This window comes from Myotis brandtii, unplaced genomic scaffold (assembly GCF_000412655.1).
Source record: "Myotis brandtii unplaced genomic scaffold, ASM41265v1 scaffold136, whole genome shotgun sequence".
Classification (NCBI taxonomy): Eukaryota; Metazoa; Chordata; class Mammalia; order Chiroptera; family Vespertilionidae; genus Myotis; species Myotis brandtii.
In genome coordinates this window covers 2,129,006-2,148,228 of record NW_005354829.1, presented here as the reverse complement: position 1 = coordinate 2,148,228, position 19,223 = coordinate 2,129,006, and the positions used below count along the sequence as shown (strand labels likewise).

General features: G+C 34.6%; 1 protein-coding gene across 6 annotated transcripts in view; it reads right to left on the bottom strand.

Annotated features, from left to right (window-relative positions):
• Positions 1-19,223, bottom strand: part of MARCH1 (membrane-associated ring finger (C3HC4) 1, E3 ubiquitin protein ligase) — a 622,174-nt gene that overhangs the window by 263,279 nt on the left and 339,672 nt on the right. For 3 of the 6 annotated variants that reach the window (XM_014534989.1, XM_014534990.1, XM_005860515.2), the window contains one exon: positions 891-1,039. The exons of the other annotated variants lie outside the window; for them this stretch is intronic. In XM_014534989.1, coding sequence (XP_014390475.1) covers positions 891-1,001 — 111 coding nt within the window. In that variant the 5' untranslated portion in view covers positions 1,002-1,039. The remainder of the gene's footprint in view (positions 1-890; positions 1,040-19,223) is intronic. 6 annotated transcript variants of the gene reach the window in all.

The following is a 19,223-nucleotide window of genomic DNA, read 5'->3' as shown; positions in this document are numbered from 1 at the left end:
TTTTTTTCTTGAGAGCCACTCAACAATGTTTGCAAAAGATCACTATTTCTATGTAAAAGTAATAGAAATTATCAAATGACTCCAAAGTTAAAAACAAACCTAAAATCTTTGCTTACATTTAATTATATGTTCATCAACTAATACATCAGGCTAATAAAAACACTGGTATCTTTATGAAATGGTAAAGCAATTAAAATATATTTCATATGTTGAAATAAAACAGAGAGACTAAATGGAACTCTCCTTCTGTAAATCAAAATGAAGAATGTTACAGCAAAAATCTAAACAAAGAGCTTTTAAAAGCTTCTTTTGCTAATGAGTTTTCTTTTCGTAATCACTGGGAAATAATGGCTAACTGAAACTGTGCACTTAAACTTAAAGCTGAAAACTAAACATAAAAAAGTATATTATTGAATTGTCTTCCAATCACTTTTGCAATTATTTAACTCATAATTTTATATAAAATTATAATTTTTGAATCCCCTTTCCAGACATTTTTGGAATATATATTAAGATATATATGATTCTCATTTTTCATTGTTTTTGGATAACTCTACTCATTTTACTCCATTGATTCCATTACACAATCATAGAATATAAGATACAAACTTTAAATATCTCTTTATCATCCCTAACATAATGAAAGGGCAGATAAATAGAAAGAAAAATAAATTGTTAAATATGAATCAAACATGATTATTATATGACATTAAGATATTTCTATTAATATCCATTAACAAAATTGAATCTATAAGAATAAAATACTAGTACAAATGCATATATTACTGTAAACAAAAATAATGTGTACTTAGAGACTCATTCCTCTCCCAATTTCCTTAGCATTCTATTTACATAAAAGCTATTTTGAGGTAAAGTAACTTTTCACTCACCAATGTGGAGGTTTGTGAGGCATCAGCCAAATCCCCTGAGATCTCGGGTGTTCGCGTGTTGTTTGGGATTCTGTGAGGGTTACGGGCTATCGCTTCGCACCAGCCCAGCATTTTCTCCTTCCACTTATCCCTTTTCAATTTCTGAAATTCTGAAAATAATTTACATTCCCTGAAACAAGTCACGTATTTTTGTTGCCTATTTTTGGAAAATGTACATAATTGAAATTAAATAAGCAATTTAATAAAATACCAATGGAGAACATTTTAACCAGAGGTTATGGAGAGGAAAAGAAGAATATGGTGATTATTAATAACATCCCAGAGCCACAGGGGAATGAAAACTGTATACATATATTCAAGGAGCCTACTATGTACATCCCAATTTGTGACCCTTCTTGACTGTGGACATTTCTTCCATCAGGTTCTAAGTGTTATTTCCAGGGATCAGTTTATAACATGAAATTCTTAACTTGGGAGCTAAGAACAGAACCAGTTCCCTATACTAGTATATCTCCATATTTCAATGACACCAAAATTTGACATAGCTTTTCATCTGAATGGCCTACAGATACAGAATAAATTGAACACAGGCCAGTGACAAAGATTACTCATTCTAGCAATGGTATGATTATCTCCTTTATAAAGTTCTTCCAACTAAAGAAGGATAAATTTTAGTACAAACATGGTAAACTTAGTATATGACATCTATCAAATAATGATTTTTAAAAATCGCCTTATTATCTCACGAGTACAAATATTCCACAAACCTTGCTTTCCAGAACTTCCCATTTGGGGGAATTTTCTTCTTTTGGCTTTGAAAAAGTTATATCAACAATTTCTTTTAACATAATGAAGAAAAAATTCTTTCCCTGTAAAGTTTTACAGCCTACTTTTCCACTCCAGCACTCTCAGTAATTAGAAATAGTTTATTGCAGGTCTTTAGTTAAATGCATTACACTGTCAATTAAATATCAAAAATAATGTGGAGTAATTATTTTTCACAGCATAGAAAGCAATTAGCAATCTGGTGGTTTATAACATTTCAGGGATTCAAAATAGCACATTTCATAGCACTAAGAAAAGTAACACAAAGAAAGGTTGCACTAACAGATTGATGAGTTATTACGCTAAATGACAAAATACTCAAGTTAAATGGATCTGAACAATGTAAATAGAGAAGTTATAAAATAGACTTTCATAAAAATTAAGTCTAAGATACTCAGTGGAATGGATTTCTAAATTAGACTGGTAATCTGAGTGAATCATTCATCTGAGGTACAGGGAAATGGTGAGGGAGTTTGAAAACAATTATTTGAATGAGCAACAAATTATTAATGCTTGCCCTTTCAAACACATTGCTTAAGATTTTATTGAAAATTCATATCTATGTTCTACAAAATCTGCATATCCAACTAATTTGCACTCCACAGAAAGTAAATATTTCTGCGTTCCCCGACACAATATCTTGGTTACTCATCAACTTTAAATTACATTTCTTGAAGTGTGCTAAGAGTAAATGAAAATTAGTATCTTTAGTCAAAGGCAAGAAGTGGAATGAAACATAAGGACCAAAACAATTTAATCAAGTATAAACAAATGTTCCGCTGTAAGTCATTTGGATTTTTTTGTGTGAAAAGTTTAACTCTATATAATTAAATACACTTTAATAGTTATAATAAAATGTTGAATTCATGCATGAAAAAAAAGCATAATAAAGTGACCCACAAAATGATATCACCATTACCCATTCTGGGATATTTTTTTAAAGGCTGCCTATTTCTTATTCCCCATTCAGTTTCTGAAATTAAATAAAACAGTTAAATTTCATTTGCAGCATGCTTTTGTGGTGATGGCAGTGGCCATATCTATGTTCCTCCTAGTTCAGTCAACATTAATCCATAAGTATTTATTGGGCCCCTATTATACTATAGGTACTAAAGAAGGCACAGAAGTGTCACAAGATGAGAGTTACTTTCATTTTGGATATGAGTTCAATTCAGTGCAATATTCTAGAGAATTTCAAAATCCAAGCATAATTCAGATCTTTCTGACTCTCTAAATTTTGGATTTGTAAACTTATTTGTTTAACTCCAAGGTGACTTCCGGCTCATCTTGATCTTAGATGTCTTCCCTGAAGTTGGCTTGTGCAAAGCATCCTTTTGGACCATTTTGTTGAACCGCTATCAACATGTCATCATGACAAGAGTATTAAACTTCTTATTATAATTGCTAAAGGAGTATAATATAATGTCAACTGCGTTCTAGTTTTGTTTTGCATGTGACAATGATTATCTTAATTCTAGAATGATTAGGTAAGCTATGTAATTCAACAAGATAAATACATACTATTTTTACCTAAACACTGTGTTTATGATAATCACTGAATGCTTACTGTGGACACTGTACTGCTCTCTGTTGTGTCAGAACAGGAAAGATACATGATAAAATGTGATGGCTTACAATTGAACTGGGATCTATTCATGGGAATATTTACAAAGAAAGTTGAATTTTTTTCTAATATATTACTTTATTGATTTCAGAGAGGAAAGGAGAAGGAGAGAGATAGAAACATCAATGATGAGAGAGATTCATTGATCGGCTGCCTCCCCCACATCCCCACTGGGAATCGAGCCCGCAACCCAGGCATGTGCCCTTGGCCGGAACCGAACCTGGGACCATTCAGTCCGCAGGCTGACGCCCTATCCACTGAGCCAAGCCGGCTAGGGCGAAAGTTGAATTTTTGAAATGACAAGAGAAATCTAACTACAGCCTTTATTTCAACCTTTTACTATTTGAATGAAGATATATGAGAATATAGAAACTGCCTATGATGGTTATAAAGCTTCTGTTAGAGTCACCAAAGGAGGAAGAGAGAAATTTTGTCTAACGACTTGCTCTGCATAATATGCACCAACGACTTCACCATCTACCTTAGAATCAAAGAATTATAAGCAGAATAAATCAATGTTTAAATGGCCTCCAAAGAAGCAGCATGGGTGTAGGCAAATTGAAAGGGAGAGAGGTCGGGGGAAAAGCGAGAGCCACTTCCTGTGGGTAAGTAATAGTTGCTCAAGACAATATCTTATTTTCTGTTATTACAAAACACTAGAGTTTAGGTCACATTTCAAAGGAATCTTTTTTTGCACCATTGTTGATAAAGTAGAGATTTAGAAATAGTTTAGGTGACTTGAGATAACTGAAGGGTTAATAATGTTGATTGTTGAGCCTCTGCAGACCAGCATTCTTCCTACACAGGTCTGGAGGACTCATCATAATCTTAGGGGTAAGAATGTACTGCCAGTCAGCAGAGTAGGCAAATTAGGAGCATTAGCAATTAACCCTAAAGCACTTTAAACTGTAAGTATCATCAGTATTATATCAGAATAGGAAAGTGGTCATTAAGCATTCATGTTAATTGCTATCTAACCATTGAACCAAGCTAATATGAGATACAGCAATGAGCAACTTACTTAACGATCACAGGAAATTGAGATTTAACTAAGCTTAATTTCTAATATGCTACTTCAAGCAGATATTTAATTTAATAAAATAGGAGCACAGTGCATTCTCTGTGAACTAAATTGACAACATTAAAATTAAGAAGAAAAAAATTGCAAGGCAATTGGGTATATCTCATGGAAAATTATTTACTTTTAATTCAAGGAATTGTTTACTGAAGACTTCCTTTGTGCCAGACACTGTGCTTGGAACTATTGGCTCGGGTGTTAAATCCTGACCTCAGGCATAAGAGGGGAAACTGACAAGCAGATCCACCAACTTTTGATAGTGCGCTAAGTTCTGTGAAAACTTTGAGAAAAGGCATCTGACTTAGCATCAACTGAAGGACAAGGTTGATTTTGGATGTCCCTCCAAAGAAAATAAAATTACAAATAATTTACATGAGAATTACAATGATTGCTATGCCAAAGGAGGCTGCTACTACCAGCTGTGTACACAACTCCAGGGGGCATCATGCACAGGGTAATCAATATAAATAGCATTGGGCTCCAAGGGCTGCTCTTAATAAAGAACACTGTGTGAATGGTGTGCCTGGAGTTGGGCAGCCCTGCAGAAAGAAAGCCTAAGTGAAGCTCATTACACTTACTTTACCGAACCCAAGCCTAATGTAATTTAATCTTAAAATAAGAACTTTTTTCCCCACAGAAAAAAATGCTGTTGCCTGCCTCTACCTTGCCTCCCCACCTCCTCAACTTTTTCCTTTCTAAAATTTGCCCACTCCTTGTCATAGCCGGTAGAGTTAGAGGTCTGGCCAAATGCTGTCCCTCTTCACACATACCTGAGAAAGTCCCCACCACCTCTACTCCTACAGATAATCATTCTCAAATTTAAGTCTTCGGTATAGTCTTTGTCTAAAAATGTGAAAGGACTTTTCACTTGTAAACTTGAGACATTCAGCTATATATTTCTTTAGCTTAGAGTCATTAAGAAACGTGTTTCAAATATTGAACACTGCCTTCCCCGAGAATAACATTGAGGTTCAATCTCCATTATGAAAGAAACAACTTGTAAATAAGGGAAAGGAAGGGACAGTTAGAAATATGCTTCCCTTGTTCATTTAACTGCATATTTCTGAAAATTAATATTTGTTCCTTGGTGGGGTGTGCATGTGTGTGCCTGTGTGCATGTGTGTGTGTGTATGTGTGTGAAAGTTCCAAAAAGTACTTTCTAGATGCTCAGAAAACTATAACATGCATGCCTAAAACTCAGACAAACTCTACTCTGGAATCCTGTGTGATTGTTTTAAAGTACTCACACACAACTGTGAATTGTTCTTGAAGACTTGGAGTCTTAAGAACCACCAAGGACTGCCTGCTGGGATGAATTTTGAAAGTCTTTAGACCAGACAGTCTTTGGATAAGGTAACAATATTTCTTAAATTCAGAAGATGAAAATGTGTATTGGGCTTTCTAATTTCTATGCGTAGGATGTGAGGTTTCTCAAAAGGAAAGAGAGGTTCATAGTTTTATTCTACAATGTGGAACACTACCTGACATAGAGCCCAATAAATAATTGTTGATAATAAGATGCATGATGAGATAAAGAAGAGCTCTTCTTCTTTGAGTAAAGTTAGGAAATGGGGAGAAGCATAAGGTGACTCATAGTGAAGGTTTAAATTCTTAAGTGCTTTTGCTTGGACTATAGGAGAAATTTATTTAGTATGTAGTTTTCTTTTAAAAAATTCTCCCTCTACCTTGCAATTTGTTTTAGAGGCACCAGTCTTTCTGTGAAGTTACTCTAGCCCAGTGGTCGGCAAACCGCGGCTCGCGAGCCACATGCGGCTCTTTGTCCACTTGAGTGTGGCTCTTCCACAAAAGACCACGTGCAGGCGCGCATGTACAGTGCGATTGAAACTTCGTGGCCCATGCGCAGAAGTCAGTTTTCGGAAAGGAAATAGATGAAACAAGTATACAAGACGACTGTGGATGGGAGAGTTGGAATGTACCTCAATCAGATTGAGGACGTTTTTAGCAAAGGCCAGCTTAGGAGAAACCTAATTAAGTTAATAACAATGTACCTACCTATATAGTTTAAGTTTAAAAAAGTTGGCTCTCAAAAGAAATTACAATCGTTGTACTGTTGATATTTGGCTCTCTTGACTAATGAGTTTGCCACATGCGGCTTTTTGGCCCCTTGAGTGTGGCTCTTCCCAAGCCTTAGGAGTACCCTAATTAAGTTAATAACAATGTACCTACCTATATAGTTTAAGTTTAAAAAAGTTGGCTCTCAAAAGAAATTACAATCGTTGTACTGTTGATATTTGGCTCTCTTGACTAATGAGTTTGCCGACCACTGCTCTAGCCTGATAGGAGGCCTGATAATGAATAAAGAAATGCACAATGGAAGGAAGTGGGGCTCCATTCCCTCCTCTGTGGAGGCAGTGCAGAGAGGAAAGTTTTTTGAAGAGAAGGTTTTGGTAGCAAAAGGAGCCATAACTCTAAAGACTATTAGAAATAGGAGGAAGGGGCAGTTTCCAGGTGGGCAACTTTGGGAAAAATATAAGAACTGTGACTCTTCCAGTCTTTATAAATTAAGGGAAGTGACTCAGCAGATGAAGAGAAAATAGCACACAGACACCCACATGAGCAATGAGCTGTTCTTTAGAGATGATCATAAAGCTTTTTCATGAAATTGATGGTACTAGCTCAACCCTCAGCACATATGTTGGAGCAATATTTTAGACATAAAAATAAATGAGGGCCTTCCAGCTTAAGCTCTTTCATGCAAAGAGTTTGGAAATCATCACTCTCATCCTTACAAGAGAGATAAAGCCGAAGAAACTTAAAAATCAATGATTTTTCTTGGAACCATCAGAGAGGGAGGTCGTAGAAATAACCACTACCCCAAAATATGCAGAGACAGGCGAGTAAAGAGAAGCATGACAATTTCAGAATACGTGGGGAGAAGCTGTAGCAATTCTTATGTATTATTGAAGGGACCATGTGGACTGGCTTGAGAATGAGGACTTCCTAGAAGCTGTATTCTTAGTGCAGGCCCATTGCTTTCCTGGAAACTTACTTAGATCTCATGATGAATATCTGAGGAAGATACCACCATGGCATTCGTAAGAAGAAGGGAAGAGTAACCATCATGAAGAATAACAAAGACCTATTCTTTGGGGCAGATATCTTAGCAGAATCATATTAACCTACCTGGACAAAGGACATTTCTCCTACTCCAGGCTTTTCTAGCTTTCCTGCCTCATCTAAAGTGGGTAGAGAAGCTAAGAAACATTTGTGAAGGCCACAGCCCAGGAACACAGGCCCATTACATAACTTAGATTTAATCAAAATTATAAAATATTTATGCTGTACTGTACCTTACCACCATACCAACAGGGCTTCAGAATGATAATAACAGATTATAACTGAAATAACTGCAGACACAAACTCTCTTTAAGGAAGTGTACGCAGGGAAGCTCAATACCAATAGGAAAAGCACAAGAACACAATGATTTGAAGCAACTGGTATCTATAGCAAGCAAACATTAAATACAGCCCAATTTCTAGCCAGAATAACATAGAAAATGTGTCTTATTACGTATGTCATATGTGTCTTTCAATAGAACAATTAGAAAGCATATTAAAATCAATTAAAAAATAATCTGAAGAGACATAAAAAAGCATCAGAACCAGATTCAGATAGGACACAGATATTGGAATTATCAGATAAGCATTTGAGATACCTATAATTCATATATGAAGGGCTGTAATAGAAAAGTAGACACCATTCAAGACATGATATGTAAAGGAAGCAGAGGGAAGGGAACTCTGAGAAAGAATAAAAAAGAAATGCTAGAAATAAAAACACTGTAATAGAAATAGACTGCTGTTGATGGGCTCATCAGTTGACTGGACATGCCCCCCCAAAAGTATACTGGACATGCCCCCAAAATAGAATAGAAACTTCTCAACTGAAATGAAAAGAGAACAGAAAATGAAAAGAAAAGAAAAAGAGCAGAACATCCAAGAATTGTGGGATTATTTCAAAAGATGTAACATATACATAGCTAGAAGAAAAAAGATAAACAAAGCATAAAATATATTTGCAGGACACAAGGTTAATATATAAAAGTCAATTGACTTCCTGTATATTATCAATGGAAAATTGAAATTAGAAAAAACAATACCATTTTCAATAAAAAAAGAAATATTTAGATATAACAAATAAATAGTGTTTACATGGAAAAACTATAATATTTTTGATTTTAAAAATCAGAGAAAATCTAAATAAATGCAGACTTATTCTGTGTCATGAGCGGGAAAACTCAATGCTGTTAAGACATCAATTCTTTCTAACTTGAGCTCAAATGGAAGCACTATATCAGTCAAAATTCCAGTAATTCATTTTGTAGATATTGACCACGATTATTCTAAAGTTTATACAGAAAGGAAAAATACCTAGAATAGCAAAAATAATAGTAAAGAAGTATAAAGCTGGAGAACTCACAACCTAGTTTCAAAACTTAATATAAAGTTACAGTGATCAAGTCAGTGTGGCATTGGCAAAAAAATAAACATATGAAACAATGGAACTGAATACAGAGTCCAAAAAAAAGTTACAGTGATCAAGTCAGTGTGGCATTGGCAAAAGAATAAACATATGAAACAATGGAACTCTATACAGAGTCGTATAATTATAATCAACTCATTATTAGCAAAGGGCAAAGGCAATTCAATGACAAAAGATATTCTTTTCAAGGAGTAGTTCTGGAAGAGCTGTACATTCACATGTAAAAAAAATCAAATCTATACACAAAGCTGACACCATCAACAAAAATTAATTCAAAATGTATTAGAAACTTAATTTAAATGCAAAACCATAAAACTTCTGGAAGAAAACATATGAGAAAATACGGGTGACTCTAGGCTTAGCAATGAAGTGTTAAATACTACAATAAAATCACAATCCATGAAAACAAAAAAGTTGATGAGTTTGAATTTATTAAATTCTTAATTCTACTCTTTAAAAGACTCTCAACAGAATGAAAATTTAAGCCAAAGGCTAGGAAATAATTTGGAAAATGCATATTAGACAAAGGACTGGTATCTAAAATATACTAAGAACTCTTAAAACTAAAAATAAATACAAGAAAAAATGGGCGAATGGATCTAAACAGACACCTCACCAAGATGATATACAGATGGCAAATAAGCATATGAAAGATACCATCATGTGTCATTAGGGAATTGCAAATTAAAAGAAAGAGATACCACTACACTCTATTAGCATGGCTCAAACCCAACAAACTGGTAACACCAGATGCTAGCAAAGATGTGAAGCAACAGGAACTTTCATAAGTTGCTGATGGGAATGGAAAACAGTACACCACTTTAGAAAACAATTTGGTACTTTCTTGCAAAAGTAAACATAGTCCCACTATATAATTCAGCAATTGTACTTGTAGCTATTAACCCAACTAATTTAAGAACTGTTTCCACAAAAATCTGTACACTAATATTTATTCTAAGCTTATTTGGAATTGCTAAAAACTGGAAGTAACCAACATATACCCCTCAATAGGTGAATGGATAAACAAATTATGGTACGTCCAAATAACGAAATTATTCAGAAATAAAACAAAATGAGTTATTAAGCCATAAAAGAATAGATGAATCTTAAATGAATATTTCTATGTTAAGCCACAGACTGAGCAGTGCTACTTTATGCATGATTCCAATTATATGATATTCTGGAAAAAGCAAAACTATAGCAATAGTAAAATGATCAGTGACAGGGCAGTGAAACAGTAAGATACTATAATAGTGGATACATTAGACTACACATTTTTGAAAATCTATAGAACTTCACAGCTCAAATCATAAACTTTAAAATATATGCAAATTAAAACATATCATTGAAGAGGTTGGGGAATCCCAAGATGGAATGTGAAAAACACAATTTAAATATATTACAAATATATAAAACAACCTCATGGAAGAGTATGAGGGAAAATGTGTTGACCTAAATAACTTTAGAAATGAGTTGAGCCTGTAAGATGAAAAAAAAAAAAGTTGAACATAGGCATTGTACTCTAGTACAGAACTGTTTCCCATGGAAGTAAGGGTTAACAATTCGGATACAGCTATACACTTGTACTGGAACAATTAAGGAAGTAGTTAGCATATAGCGAGGGCCAGGTTTCTCATTGTTGGAGTGGGAGGTTACAGATAAGCAAGGGGAGAAGGCACATGACACATGGTATTGGAGATGGAGACATCTGTATGATTACAGTTGGAGACATCAGAATAAACTTATGATTAGCTTAAATAGATACATATGGTTACATATAGAAATATTTATAAATATGTGTGTTTACACAAATATATATTGCCTTCCTCTGTCTGTTGAGAAGGCCTAGAAGCAATGACACCCAGAAGCAATGACTATACCTAGGGCCCAGGAAACACAATCCAGAATTAGTGTGAGTTGGTTTCTAATACCATTCTCCAGAAAAAGGAACCGGGTCGGGGACAGGAAGTATACAGGATGAGCCTATAGTGTCAGAAAGTAAGGAAATGTTGAGAAACAAAACAAAACAAACATGAGTATGGGAATATGCCAAAGGGACACAGGAGCCAAACCAATTAACTCTCATAACCAGAGCTGAAATCATTTGAGCAACAAAATAAAGTAGTATCAGATTATAACCCAAAGCATAAGATAAATGTCCATGCATTCATACCAATATAAATAAATGATTGAATAAAGAAATAAATGGAGAATAATACCAAATCCCTCACGCAGAATTCTAAATAACTTATGTAGATAGTTCATCCTCAAAGTCTGAGGAGCATAATTCTTTATATTATTGCAGACTATATAGAGTAACTTGGTCCCCAAAAGTACAATAAGGAAAGATAAAAAAAGTTAACTTTACAGTGGAAAAACCCGATAAACCCACCGTAGTTGGGTTATTAAGATCGACATCAACAGTGATAAATCATGTTGATAGTATGGATCCTTTTAAGATGTGATAAAAATGGTACTTTACATCTGGTGTCTTCCTTCTCAAAACCCATAACTCAAGTTTAACAATGAGAAAAATACTCAGAAAAATCTCAATAGAGGAACATTCTACAAAATATCTGACCAATAATGCTCAAAACTGTCAAGGCCACCAAAAAAGGCAAGTCTGAGAAATTCAAGATGAGTTTCTTAGCCAAGAGGAGCCTAAGGAGACATGAGGATTAAATGTAGATATATCTTGAATGTGAGGCTGGGGAAAATGACACTGAGTAAAAATGAAGGAAATCTGAATAAAGTACAGACTTTAGTTAATTTAAATATATTAGTACTAGAGGCTCAGTGCACGAGACTCATGCACGGGAGGGGGGTGGGGGGGCGTCCCTCAGCCTGGCCTGCATCCTCTCTCAGTCCAGGAGCCCCCAGGGGATGTCCAACTGATGGCTTAGGCCCGCTCCTGCCACTGCCACTGCACTTGCCAGCTGTGAGCCCAGCTTCTGGCTGAGCAGCACACTGACCACCAGGGGGCAGCTCTTGCATTGAGCATCTGCCCTCTGGTGGTCAGTGTGTGTCATAGCAATCGGTCATTCTGCCGTTAGGTTGATTTGCATATTAGCCTTTTATTACTGTAGATTGGTTCATTATTTGTAACAAATGTACCATACTAATGTAAGATGTTAATAATAGGGGAAACTGGGTACAGAGTATATGGGAACTCTGTGTTCCCAATGTTTCTCTAAGTCTAAAACTATTATAAAATAAAATGGCTTATTATAAAAAATAAAATGTGGATTCTATTTTTCAGGTCTGTAAAAACTGCATGTTATTAAAATATATAGTTCTAATCAATAGCTAGTTCAAAAGTGCACATATCTAAAGGCTAATGATTTAATTACTCTAACAAATTGTTCTAAATTATATGGTTCAGGCACTCATTACAGAGAAAGATTGTAGATGAAGTCAGAAATTTTGACTAGAGTTATTTTTACCTTCTGTAGAGAAATAAATAGCCACAAAAGACTGGCAGAAGAATATGTATTACTTGTTTGGGATTCAAAAGTGACCAAACTGATTTTCCTCTCAGTTTTAAACAAAATAATCACCACTGGGCTAAAAATAAGGTAACTACTACCCCGTCTCTCTTAGAAATGAAAGAATTTAGTGAAAGAGTGAAATTCATAGAAATCAAAGCAATGCCTTTGAAGAAAACATTTTGCTATGTACATCAGACATGTCCTCAAGAATTCTGTTTACCAACGACATGAATGTATGTTTTAGTAGGGAATTAAGAAAAACAAGCTAGGGTTTCTTGAGTAGCTTATGAACACACCTAAAAGTGTTTTAAATATAATATGGGGTTCCAACTTTTTCCAGTGTGAAAACATCTTTTATCATAAAAAGTTTTTCAAGCCATTGACTGAACACTAAGTATATTTTAAATATAAATTTATTGAGAAAATGCAGTGCAATGTGGATGTAAAATGCAGTTCTGATTGTAATAACTTTGTAATTCAGCCTGGGTTTTATGTCTCACATCTTGAAAGTCATTAGGATGTCTAGATGCTTTACTTAAAACTTTTACATATAGACGTAGCCGGTTTGGCTCAATGGATAGAGCGTCGGTCTGTGGACTAAAAGGTCCCAGGTTCGATTCTGGTCAAGGGCATGTACCTTGGTTGCAGGCACATCCCCAGTGGGAGGTGTGCAGGAGGCAGCTGATCGATGTTTCTCTCTCATCGATGTTTCTAACTCTCTATCCCTCTCCCTTCCTCTCTGTAAAAAATCAATAAAATATATTTAAAAAAACAACAACACTTTTACATATATAGTTTTTACCACCCACATTGAGCCTGAAAATATGGCTCCAAGAAAGACTGGTTTTCTCTCTCTCTCTCTCTCTCTCTCTCTCTCTCTCTCTGAGCTGATTTCAAGATGACTGTGTCACTGGTTACTCAGGGAACGTTTCTGAAAGGCACAGGGCTTTGTAACAGACAAATGTGACTGAACATTTCATAGCAAATATTTTAAACACCTTTCATTGTCCCACTTAAAACTATAACAGCTGGTTTACTTCGTTATGTAATACAGATGTGAAATTCTGATAGCTAACATATGTAAAATGTATGCAAATGTGAATACAGACTTGCCTAAACTTTGAGATTTTATGGGGGGACTTTTATCATTTATATGAATGTAGTTTCTTTCTGTAAGTTTTCTTTCTTTTTGATAAAACAATTTATATACAACTTTCCCTCTGTCTTGTCAATGCTAAGGGAGTATGGACCTCAATTCTTTCCCTTTCTTATATTACCAGCTGAAATTTCTACTAAATTTCTAATAATCAATGAGAGCTTTTTATATTTTTGACATTGTAACTCTTCTAAAAGGGCTATGTTTACCTCTTCATGTTGGCCTACAGTGAACTCAAAGTCAATGAACAATATAATTTAATATTTTCTAATGTTCCTAGTATATATTTTACATTTTAAGTGTAATCCTGAGTATTTTGTAAATGTTTGGACATTGGACATCATCAACCATTGATCTTCATCTGCTTGGCCTATTTTTAACCCAATGTTCCAAATATATTTTTTGTGATTCACTTTAACTTCCTTTGCAGGTAATAAATGGTACATTCACATTAATATATTTTAACTGGGAGTACATACCAAGAATCAGTAAACTCTTAGTCTTCACTCATAATGAATCTCCCTCTTCTCTCTCCAGCTAGTCTCCAATTGTGATACTTATATAAAATGGAGGGGAAAGAATATATAGTTCTAACAGTTTATTGTTTAAATTTGCCATCTGATTTAAGTATTTAAATAGCTAGTAAAAATCATAAGTTTTATAACAAAATATTGTAATACTAAATATATGGAAGCCTATTTGTGAATTTCCTTCCACATATGAAGCTAAGAGGGTGACTGATTGGTTGCCACCTCATGCACTTCAACCTGCAACCCAGGTATGTGCCCTTGACGTGGAATAGAACCCAGGACCCTTTTGTATGCGGAACAACGCTCTAACCACTGAACCACTGGCCAGAGCAGAATTTACTTATTTTTAATATTAAAATGTTTGTGTCTGACCTAATCAGAACTACATTGCTACAGCAAAAATAGGTTGAATGTTGTATTGTATATTTAATCTCCTATTACCATGGACACTTGACTTCATGAATAATTCAGTGACTACCAAGATTTTTCTTTTCATAATACACTTATTTGCTGTGAACTATTTGCCATTCCCAGAACTTACTTTGCCCAATTTCCAAAAATACTGACATAAATATTCAGTAATATCAGCTTAATTGATTATAACCAGTATCCAAAATTCAGAGTGATAAAGAAAGTATATTAACTTTTAATAAGTTACTTTACAAATATTTTCTCTGAGAAGCTGATCCTTCTGATAGGTCTGGTCTCCTCGTTCAGATTCATCTCCCTGGGATACCTCTCCCCTGCTCCCATACTTTTGTCATGCTGTCTACACTAGACTGCTTCACTAATAACCCTGAAGTATCTTGCCTGGTTTCTTACCTGCTTCCTTGTCTATGTGAGCTTGGTAGTTTACTTACGTCACCATTAGAGTGCCTTTTCCACTGCATTATTATGACTTGTTTCCTGCCTGCCTCCCCACCTACATGGAGAGTACTCTAAGCAAGGGATGAGTGTGTTTTCAAATGAATCTTTCATATTTGTAGGACCCAAACCAGATAATAGCACCCAGCAGATACAAAATAGTGTTCAATAATTATTAAAATAGAAAGAAGGCATAGTTTAAAAATAAAAAATTCCATATACTAATTGAACAATGTCTACATATAAAAGGTACAAGAATGCTATAAAATGTAAGTTAAAATTAAAATCATAAAGAGAGAGGGTCATTTTGTGAGACTATGACAAAAAAAATGCAAAATACTTTAATAACAAACAGGGTGCTGGTACCATGCCAGTAAATATAAGATACAATGTGGAAAACGATTCACATTATATTTCCTACTAAAAGAAAAAAACAAAACTTAATTTGAACGCATCAAAAAGTATGAGCTTTTGCAGAGTTCTAATGTCACTAATTTCACAACAAAAGAAAAATTAATGTACATACATACATAAACAAATGCTTCATTTGGAACTGGTTCCATGAGACTAAATTTGCATCTGTGAACACTAACTCTTAAGACAGCATCTGTGAAGATCCATTTGAAGATAAGTTTGACATTTAAAATTCTGTTTCATTGTGAAGAAAAACATGGAACTGGTACTAAAAATAAATAAATAAAGGAAAGCTTTGTTTTTTGATACAATAAAAAAGTGGCTTTGGTAGACTTTATAGCTCTCCAAAGATGGCCTTTACTGACTGCTATGACAACAAAGTCATATTCAACTTCAGAGAATATTTTTTCCCCAGAAAAAAATGAATCGACTCTTGTGAAACAGACAGAAAGCTCGAATATGACACTGTGTCCCGCTGCCGTATTCCTGACTACACATTTTTAATAATATTTAATAAACCCTTTACAATATGCTAAACAGCTTCTTGAAATGTAATTCATAATGCACAAATAGCACCCAAAGCTTTAAACAATAGCCTAGAAGGATCAAGGCTACTGTAGCCAAAGAAAAAAAAATTCTAGAGAAGCAGGAAAAAAGCAGCAATCAATAGTGTAGTTAAGGGATGACATGGGTGAGCTCAGTCAGACTGAAGTATCATGCTTCATTTCCCTAACCATAGTCTGGATCTCTGATAACCTGAAGGTGTGTGCAAGCTTAAGTAGGTCTTCTGAGCAGCCAGGTACCAATAGCAGGCTATTCTTTGTGAATTTGTTATAAAGATGCTTCATGGCCTTTGGCAATGGTAGATCCCAATAACAAGAGCACCCAACTGATTCAATTTTGTACATCCAGTGGGTTGCAGAAATAGAGCCCTGACCTGAGAGCCTGCAAGTCCAGGCTGGGGTGTAAAATCTGCCCCAGGGCAATTCTCTTGTTTCTTTGATCCATCAAATAAAAACACAAATTAGATATTATATGTTGCTACCATTGAAAATTACCTCTATATAGTCCAGTGATGGCGAACCTTTTGAGCTCGGCGTGTCAGCATTTTGAAAAACCCTAACTTAACTCTGGTGCTGTGTCACATATAGAAATTTTTTGATATTTGCAACCATAGTAAAACAAAGATTTATATTTTTGATATTTATTTTATATATTTAAATGCCATTTAACAAAGAAAAATCAACCAAAAAAATGAGTTTGCGTGTCACCTCTGACACGCTTGTCATAGGTTCGCCATCACTGATATAGTCTCTGTAGACAATCCAAGGGGAAAAATCCTGAGATAAGAGTATTTTAAGTAGTTTCTCTTAAAGAACATTATAAAATTTATTTTTAAGATAAAAACAATAAAGCTAGTCTGTAATATTAAACTGATATTTATTTTACACAAAATTATGTAGCTATTCTGTATTTATGATTCACTTCATGATTTAGGTAAATTTATATAGTACCTTGTCCAGATTTTATACTATTAAAAGTCAAGATTCTCTCATCATTAACATACACTGTGCATGTCCCAGTGTACACCAAAAACTTAGTCAACATGTAAGAGGATTGGTGGAAATAATATTGGAAATTGGCATCTTGTAAAACAGTGAACTCTCTTAAGACCATCTATGAATGTGAGAGAAATGCAAAACCTAAGAAATTTACATATTTAAATATTGGCCTTATTCTAGAAATTTGGAACTCAATTTAGTTACTAAGTAAAGGTCCAATACATAACAGCTCATAATGATTAACAATTTTCTGGCTAAACAGGATTGCCATGTGGTTCAAGTACAATAAATAATATGAGAAATAAAATAATGACTCACAATGAAATTATTTTCAATTTCCTATAAAAATTTTTCTAAATTCTGTTTTATACTCAGTGTCTAGTTTCTCCAAATGAAGCATCATTAAGATGTGTCACACATATTTTCCATTTGAGAAGCTTTATCATTCAAACCAGTTCCTTTGCTATTATTGTTGCATTCTCCAAATATTCTTAGGATATGGACAAAATAGAGCAGAGATGTATTTCTGCCTAGTCCCCCAATTTTTTCTTTTGTTTCATTTTGTTTGCATATTATGAGTAGCATTTCACATCTGCAGAGGAAATATTATTTAAATTAATTAATATATGACAAAATAAATCTGAAATGAACATTTGCTCCCTGATTGCTGGTCAACTTCACCCAATATTATAATGAAACAAAATGGGATGAATTAAAAACAACTGTCAGCCCGCCAGCATGGCTCAATGGTTGAGTGTTGACCTATGAACCAGGAGGTCACAGTTCTATTCCAGGTCAGGGCACATGCCCGGGTTGTGGGTTCAGTCCCCAGTGTGGGGTATGCAAGAGGAAGCCAATCAAAGACCATTTCTCATCATTGATGTTTCTCTCTCTCTCTCTCTCTCTCTCTCTCTCCCTTTCTCTCTGAAATCAATAAAAATATTTTTTTAAAAAACTATCAGTCCAAAGATATTGCCTTTCTCATTTTAGCTAAGATAAACATTTAAATGGCTTGAAACTAAACAAAACAATCAATAAAACATAAACCATGGGTTTTCATATGTGAGGAAATAACTTTTTATCTAATAGGTTAAATTCTCATTCACAATCATATTTGAAGAATTAGTACAGAACAGCATTGTTTCTTATAAGGTGTGGCATAAGTAGAGGCATGAAAGATCTAATTAGGGGGAGAAATCCCAAATTGTTTGGGTAGAGTATAATAGTGGGATTAATATCTGACTGGTGTTTTGCCAAATACTATCTATGCAAATATAGAAACTGTATTTATTAAGTACCCTCTTGCTCACCGTGCTATGTGAAGCTCATTTAGAGAATTTTATTTTTTGATGATGAAGACTCAGTACAGATTTATTTTCACAGAGCTCTTTTGGATATGAAATAAAGACCTGGCACAGGCAAGATGTCTATTAAGAACTTTTTAAGATGCAATTAACCTCTCATCCATTAGCCAGATGAAAATGTTGAAGTGGTCAGATATTCCATGTTACCATAGACAGGTTATTTCAAAGTCATTCAGAGAACTTCAAATACAAGTCTTTGCCTTCTAGAGGACTCCTCAGTGAAAGAATTAGGAAAGTGAAAGGGAGAACAGAAGAGTGAACTGACATGAAAGATAAATATTTTAAATATATCACATTTGGTTTATTATGTATGTGACTCTATGAAACCAGACATCTCTATATATAAAAGGCTAATATGCTAAGTGCCCTTCCCTCCATCCAGGTAATGACATCACGTAGCAACACCTGGCTTCCTCTCCCTAGTGACAACTAGCCCCTTTGCAGTTTCTTCAGACTAGGAACACAACTTGCTTTATAGCCAGGTGCAAACACTTCACATTGTAACCAAATGTCTGTGAAGTGTTTTCCATGCCTCATCTCATTTGATCCTTACAGAAGTCCTGGAGTAGGTAGATAGGAGACTCGGTGGAATCCAATCCTATTTACATTTCTTTAGCCAGAAAACAGAGATTTAGAAAGCTTAAAAACTTGACTTGACTGAAAAGAAGTAAGAAATAGTGGACCTTAAAAATTACTTCAGGTTTTTTCACTGTGCAGAATATAATCAAATATGACTGCAGTTAAATATTTTACCCTTTGTTCTCCTTGTGTGATCTACAATAATAATCTGCTTCGTGTTGGTATTTACTGCTGTGTTGCTGACAATTACCTGAAAGAGAAGTTGGGGTGCTTCACTGGGCTGGAAAAAGTTTAGCTAAATCAGAAAGCAGGTCTAATTAAGCAAGTTTGTTCTATATATATAAA